We start from the raw sequence: 7,785 nt of genomic DNA, 5'->3' as shown, positions 1-7,785 counted from the left end.
GGGAATATTACCAAGCTAATGAAAATGGAGGCAACGTTAGTGGAGCCTGACAAACATGAACTTTCAACGGGCTTGCGTCAACACGGATGCTTAATTTACTAATGTTTAGCTCTTCCACACATCGCCAGGTATTACTCTCGCAACTCCTCGACCTAATTAATCATACATCGACGAGTATATAGTTTATAATTGTTAAAATTCTAACAAGTTGAAACATTGCTAAACAATACAATAACAATGTCAAACCTACCAACTATATTCTTAATCTTATTTTATTTTCTTCTTATCACCCTATAGTTGTTGGCTATAAATTACCTAGCTAGCAGGCATCATTCAACTATCTTTTGCTTGTGACTTGCGAATACAATTTTGGTGTTATATTATCGTACATCTTCTTTTGTTGTAGTTGCTTGCGCACATGTCACGAACATTTTTATTTCGTTTACCATATTTACAATTTTACCTACTATATTGTGCTTCTGCGATGTTTTCTCTTTGTTATGATGCCTTTCTAGACTATGTGGTTAAACGTGAATGACCTTGTTAGGTAGAATATATGAATATTTCTTATACTACATGATGGCTCGTAAAACCGTAGACTCCCGGTTACAGCCCACAGTCGACACCCTTTTCTATTCCTACGGCCTCTTCCTAGGCACAAGCCTTCGATAACTCACATGGCCAGAGGCCCTTCCGGCCAGCTCGAGGACTCCATAAAACAACTACAAGACATCTGATGGCATAAAAGGATGTATACAAGACTACGGCTATAGTGTTAGTTTCCTACAGCCTACGACGAGACTGTGCAGTCCCTGAATCATACATCTTGTTTAAGGAGCCTCACCACCTCCTACAGGACAATCCGTGAGGTTACAGCCTTACAGGAATGTATCATGTCTCTTCATTAAACAAGTACACCTACATCTCGGTTTTTTTTTTACGGCCTACGGCAGCACCGCAACCTCTGTGACTATGGCAGCCACGTCCCTCCTCATCACCTGCTTCCTCTTAGTCATTCCAGGTTTTGCGGAATACCCGCCACCTATCATCCTAAGCCAACATAAGTAGCCTAAGGGCTACGGCTAGGGATCACTATCATCCTACACCAACATAAGTAGCCTAAGGGCTACGGATACGGATCACTACCATCCTACGCCAACATAAGTAGCCTAAGGGCTACGGCTACGGATCAGTATCATCCTACGCCAACATAAGTAGCCTAAGGGCTACGGCTACGGATCACTATCCTAAGCCAACATAAGTAGCCTAAGGGCTACGGCTACGGATCACTATCATCCTACGCCAACATAAGTAGCCTAAGGGCTACGGCTACGGATCACTATCATCCTACGCCAACATAAGTAGCCTAAGGGCTACGGCAACGGATCAGTATCATCCTACGCCAACATAAGTAGGCTAAGGGCTACGGCTACGGATCACTATCCTAAGCCAACATAAGTAGCCTAAGGGCTACGGCTACGGATCACTATCATCCGACGCCAACATAAGTAGCCTAAGGGCTACGGCTACGGATCAGTATCATCCTACGCCAACATAAGTAGCCTAGGGGCTACGGCTACGGATCACTATCCTAAGCCAACATAAGTAGCCTAAGGGCTACGGCTACGGATCACTATCATCCTACGCCAACATAAGTAGCCTAAGGGCTACGGCTACGGATCACTACCATCCTAAGCCAACATAAGTAGCCTAAGGGCTACGGCTACGGATCACTACCATCCTAAGCCAACATAAGTAGCCTAAGGGCTACGGCTACGGATCACTACCATCCTACGCCAACATAAGTAGCCTAAGGGCTACGGCTACGGATCACTATCCTAAGCCAACATAAGTAGCCTAAGGGCTACGGCTACGGATCACTATCATCCTACGCCAACATAAGTAGCCTAAGGGCTACGGCTACGGATCACTATCCTAAGCCAACATAAGTAGCCTAAGGGCTACGGCTACGGATCACTATCATCCTACGCCAACATAAGTAGCCTAAGCCTACGCCAACATAAGTAGCCTAAGGGCTACGGCTACAGATCAGTATCATCCTACGCCAACATAAGTAGCCTAAGGGCTACGGCTACGGATCACTATCCTAAGCCAACATAAGTAGCCTAAGGGCTACGGCTACGGATCACTATCATCCTACGCCAACATAAGTAGCCTAAGGGCTACGGCTACGAATCACTATCCTAAGCCAACATAAGTAGCCTAAGGGCTACGGCTACGGATCACTACCATCCTAAGCCAACATAAGTAGCCTAAGGGCTACGGCTACGGATCACTACCATCCTACGCCAACATAAGTAGCCTAAGGGCTACGGCTACGGATCAGTATCATCCTACGCCAACATAAGTAGCCTAAGGGCTATGGCTACGGATCACTATCCTAAGCCAACATAAGTAGCCTAAGGGCTACGACCACGGATCACTATCATCCTACGCCAACATAAGTAGCCTAAGCCTACTCCAACATAAGTAGCCTAAGGGCTACGGCTACGGATCAGTATCATCCTACGCCAACATAAGTAGCCTAAGGGCTACGGCTACGGATCACTACCATCCTAAGCCAACATAAGTAGCCTAAAGAGGCGTTTCCGCATCCGAGGGGCATCTGATGGCCTGTAAACCCGTAGGCTTCAGACCGAAGACCCTTAAACCCGTAAGCCCTTAGGCTTTCCTGCAGTACTCACCCCTAACAACCGCCAAGAAAGCCGTAGGCTTAGCCCAAGTTGGTGACCCAGCTGCTTGTAAGCTCTCTGCTTCACCCTTAAGCACCTGGACACGTGGCACTCCCACCACACCTTGTCATTCCCAAACACCTTGTAAGCTCTCTGCTTCACCCTTAAGCAGCTGGACACGTGGCAACAGCTCCAACACCCTATCATCCCTGAAACTGGATCAACTTCCACCTGTGATACATAGCCCATCTGACTCACCCATCTACGCACTAGACTAGCCAACTCCCCCCTCCTAAGCAGCCATCTCTCTTAGTATAAATAAGAACCTCCAGATGACATAAAAAAGGTTAAGCACCATACACATATTCAAATAAGACATAACCATGACGGCTACGGACATCTATTGAAATTCCTACGGCCATCAGGAGTGCTCTTAAAAATTGTTGTTTACTTGTCTTGTTATAGAATTATAGAAAGTGTCAATAAAAAAAAATGCTTTTTATAGAAATGAGATTATGTTTGAGTTTTTTGATATTGAGTTATGATAAGATGTTTTTCGAAATTTTTTTTGGTGTTCCCTAAAAAAATATTCCTAGATCCGCTCCGGGTTATAATATAAATTTTTTTTGATGTTTTTGATATGTTTTGACAATGAAATTTATGATAACTTCCCACGAAAAATGAAAAATAGTTTTTTCAAAAGTACGAGAACACTTGCATTTTCTAAAATTAACTTTTTAACTAAAGATTCCTATTCAAAAAAATTGCTTTTAAATTCATCAAATAATTGATATCAGTGCCTATAACAGTAATGCCAAACCGAGCACAAACTTGAGCACACCTGTTACTATGAGGAAATTTAAAATCATATTTCCACTGACAGAATCCTTGATGATTAACCAAAAGACCCCTCAATTTTACTGTCATTACATCTTTATTGATGTTAAAACAATTGGACCTAAAGAAGTTAATAAATCATGTAAAACATGATAACTGCTTAAAATACCATCAGGCCATGTTCTCATATTCTTAAATCCAATCCATTATTGTACCTTTATTCTCATCTTCATTAATTTCTGATACTAAAGAAAATGTGAATAAGTACATCTTATATCTTACATAAATGCCAACTGAGTTGTTACTAGAGTAAAAGTTTCCATTTTTCATATCTGGGGCACTTCAGCTTTGGCCTTTGGCAATGTGTTTTTACAGGTTTGTTGTTTCCCATTATATTTTTGAGCTTGAATGCAATGCACATTATGCACTGCACATGTATTGTGACTATACCCTACTAATGGGCTATCATTTTCTAGAAGTTAATTTAATTCTAATAATTATTAGTGAATATTTGACTTCAATACAATCAAATACCAAATTTAGACCAGAACTGAAGTTGAGTTTTCAAACATAAGGACTTTTTATTTCCAAAAGAGTTTCCCACTAGGCCACTAGTGCAGGCTCAGAGCATAAGTAGCAGCATCCCATTTGTCCAACTCTTTCAGCAACTAGCTAATGGACATATACACATTCAGAAATGTCCTCATTCTCTCCTGTCTTTTCTCTCTACCATCCATTTCCAAATCTTGCAGTGCAGTAGACAAAGAAGCATTACTAGACTTCAAACACAGGATCACATATGACCCCTCAAATCTACTCTCTACTTGGACGCCTTCCTCGGATTGTTGCAAATCCTGGAAGGGTGTATCTTGTGATTCCACTGGCAGAGTCGTGAACCTCTCTCGTTCCGGCCTCATCGATGACTTCAATGATGGCCCCCTTGACACATTAATGTCTGGGACTCTGTCGCCGTTCCTTGGCAACCTGTCATCGCTCCAGCTTCTCGATCTTAGCAACCTCAAGGAATTAAAAGGTCACATTCCGCCAGAGTTTGGCAAGTTGTCGCGTCTAAAACATCTCTTTCTCAATACAAACAAATTGACTGGATCAATTCCTGCTACATTCCGTTCCCTCTCTCGCCTTCAAAAACTCTATCTAAATGCGAATTCTCTTTCAGGTATTGTCCCTTCGGACATTTTCAAATCATTTACTTCAGTTTCAGAACTTGGGCTTTCAGGGAATAAGTTAATTGGTCCAATACCTTCTACCATTGGGAAGTTAAGTCTGGTCAGGAGCCTTGATTTCCATGACAACTATTTTTCGGGTAGTATTCCAGAAACTTTTGGCAATCTCAAATACCTCCAATATGTTGATTTCTCTGGAAATCAAATCACCGGAAGTATACCAAATTCCATTGGTGGACTCTCAAAATTAGAAGTATTGTACCTCAACCAGAACAAGCTTACAGGGAAAATTCCCTCTTCCATATCTGGACTTAAATCTCTCCAGTTCTTTCGCCTTTCTGATAACAAGCTAACTGGGAACATCCCAGCAGCCATTGGTCAGCTACCGAAGATTCAGAGGCTAATCTTCGAGAACAACCAACTCAGCGGAAAACTTCCTGACACCATTGGACACCTCACAAATCTGACAGATTTCTATTTCTCCAACAATAGGCTTACAGGCCTTATCCCATCAAGTTTTGGCAATCTTCAAAACCTTCAGGTACTGGATTTATCAAGGAACCGTTTTTCAGGTCCAATCCCTCCTCAACTTCGAAACCTAAAAAATTTACAGACCATTGATATTTCCTTCAATCCTCTCAAGCTTGTGAGTTTGCCTATCTGGCTATCAACACTGGATCTACTTCAACTACACATGGCAGGCACCGGAATCAAAGGCCAGCTTCCGCGGTGGCTAGCTTCATCATCAGTATCAACACTTGATTTATCAAGCAATTCACTGACAGGAAAACTCCCTACTTGGATTGGAAACATGACCAACCTTTCATTACTCAACTTATCAAAAAATGCCTTCCATTCATCAATACCAGCAGAGTTCAAGAACTTGTCACTTCTATATAGTCTTGACCTTCACTCCAACAAGTTCTCTGGCAACCTAAACCAAATTTTTACTAGAAATGTGCAATTCCCACGGGGCGTTTATGAATCCATTGATCTGTCTCATAACCAGTTTAGTGGACCTATTGATGAGAATATTGGAGAGGAAGTTTCTATGGCTAATGTCGCGTCTCTGATTCTATCAAATAACTCACTGGGAGGATCAATACCGAAGTCATTGGGAAAACTAAGTGAACTTCAGGTACTAAAGCTAGTGAATACTGGGATCACAGGGGCAATACCAGAGGAGATTGGAAATCCAAAGAGGCTGACCACAATTATCCTGTCAAACAACAAATTAAATGGCACCATCCCGAAAAATATTCTGAATTTGGAGTTTTTACAAGAATTTGATGTGTCTCGAAATCGGTTAAGTGGGATGATTCCACAGCACAAAGCTCATATCCCAGTATCTGCATTTCTGGATAATCCTGGATTATGTGGAGCACCACTTCCTCCATGTAAGCAGTCTTGAAGCATCTTTATAAGACTTCTCTGATACTTTAAATTTCATAGTTCAAGTTTTGTGCCTGTTTTATTTCTCTATATTACTTTGTTAAAAGATATCAAGCTCAAATAAGAGATTCATATTTATTATTTCTTGATAGCAATTTTACAGAATGAAACCAGTTTGCAGCATGTTTTTATCATATATATATTGGGTGCAAACAGCAACCAAGTCGAATGCTCCTCGGTACCATGGCCAAGGGCGCACTTTTTTCTCTTTTTTTTTGACAAAATGCAAATTCATTCAATTAAATTAAAACAAGTCTAGTCGGAATAATCCCCAACCGACAATGCAATCAGGTTGATAAACATTAAAATGAGCTAAACAAATAGCCGCATTGTTTCCAAACTGCTTAACACACTGAATCCAAGGATTCTTGAAACTGAAAATGAATATAAAGGCTTCTCGATACATCAATCCCAAAAATGATAACTTCACAATTGACCTTCACAATAGTTCCATGGCTGTTGCGGTGTTCAGGCAACTCAGCTGTTGCGGTGTTTAGGCGACTCAGTTGTAAAAACTAAGCAATGAGGAACAAGAGTCTTCGAATAATGAACAACTATAATTTGTGAAAGGTGAGCACATGCGATCGCCACCGTTCCAAGCATACCCCAGCTATCTACATGTCGGGAGCCAGCTATAAACATGCCGAAAGTATTAATGATACGATAATCCAGATCTCCCCAAACTTCATCCCAATCATTCTCATTGATAACACAAAAAAACATAACAACCACAAATATAACAACGAAAAATCACCCAAAAATTGGGTACTAAATCAACACACGCCAAAAGGCGAGACGGGAAAAAACAATTGGACCTTTGATTTCAAAAGATCTGATTTATTCAGAAAACAATCAAGCCCAAGCTCAAATCCGAAACAGATCCGAGAATAAAACTCGATTGGAATCTTCGAGTTTTAAGGAACACTCGATTTTATTAAAAAACAAAAAACTGGTAAATAGTGGAGAAGATGGGAGAGAAAAAAGGATTTGGTGGATGAAGAGGATGAAAGTGAAGAATGGAGAAGTGACGGCTAGTTTTGGGAGTCGACTCTCAAAACCCTAATTTGAGAGAAAAACGTGACCGGGCATCAAGGGCGCACTTAGTCCACTGAGGATGCTGCAAAATGGGTTATCGGCTTTGAAAGTGAAATATTTGGATAAAAACTAGAGATTCAAAATTTCCCCTATTTTTAAATATAATTCGAATGATTTTTTTTTACTTTTTTTGCAAAAAAATTTAATCGTATAACTAGAATTATTATTTTAAAATTATTTTTTCTGAATTATAATGTTGTGTCATAAAATCTCCCTGAGCTTATTTTACAGCCCATCATATTATTTGGGCTTTACTTGGGCTTACTGGAGTTATCTGGTTAAGGATAATGGGCTTCACAATGGCTGGGTGGACCACAGAAGACATACAAGAAGGTATACGGACTTGCATTGGGGGCATAGTGGAGGCTGCCATCAGAATGGGGTCGCATCTGAAGACGCTTTAGGGGTTACCTCTGCGAGGGGTTACCACTGAGTGCATCCTGGCTTGCAGCCACAGGGCTGCAGTTAGGGGATGCCGCTGGCAGGGATTCCGCCGCCTAGGCAGAACGGTAAGCAGACTCCAA

At 41.3% G+C, this 7,785-nt stretch overlaps 1 protein-coding gene across 1 annotated transcript; it reads left to right on the top strand.

The window, feature by feature from the left end:
* The first annotated feature begins 4,126 nt into the window (after nt 1–4,126).
* Nucleotides 4,127–6,181, top strand: LOC108226162 (LRR receptor-like serine/threonine-protein kinase RGI5). Its single transcript, XM_017401104.2, has one exon. It carries the CDS (start codon nt 4,206–4,208, stop codon nt 6,123–6,125), a length of 1,920 nt encoding a protein of 639 aa, XP_017256593.1. The 5' UTR covers nt 4,127–4,205; the 3' UTR covers nt 6,126–6,181.
* Nucleotides 6,182–7,785: the final 1,604 nt, after the last annotated feature.

The sequence above is a fragment of the Daucus carota genome, chromosome 6 (genome assembly GCF_001625215.2).
Source record: "Daucus carota subsp. sativus chromosome 6, DH1 v3.0, whole genome shotgun sequence".
Classification (NCBI taxonomy): Eukaryota; Viridiplantae; Streptophyta; class Magnoliopsida; order Apiales; family Apiaceae; genus Daucus; species Daucus carota.
This window is presented reverse-complemented; position numbering and strand designations above follow the sequence as displayed.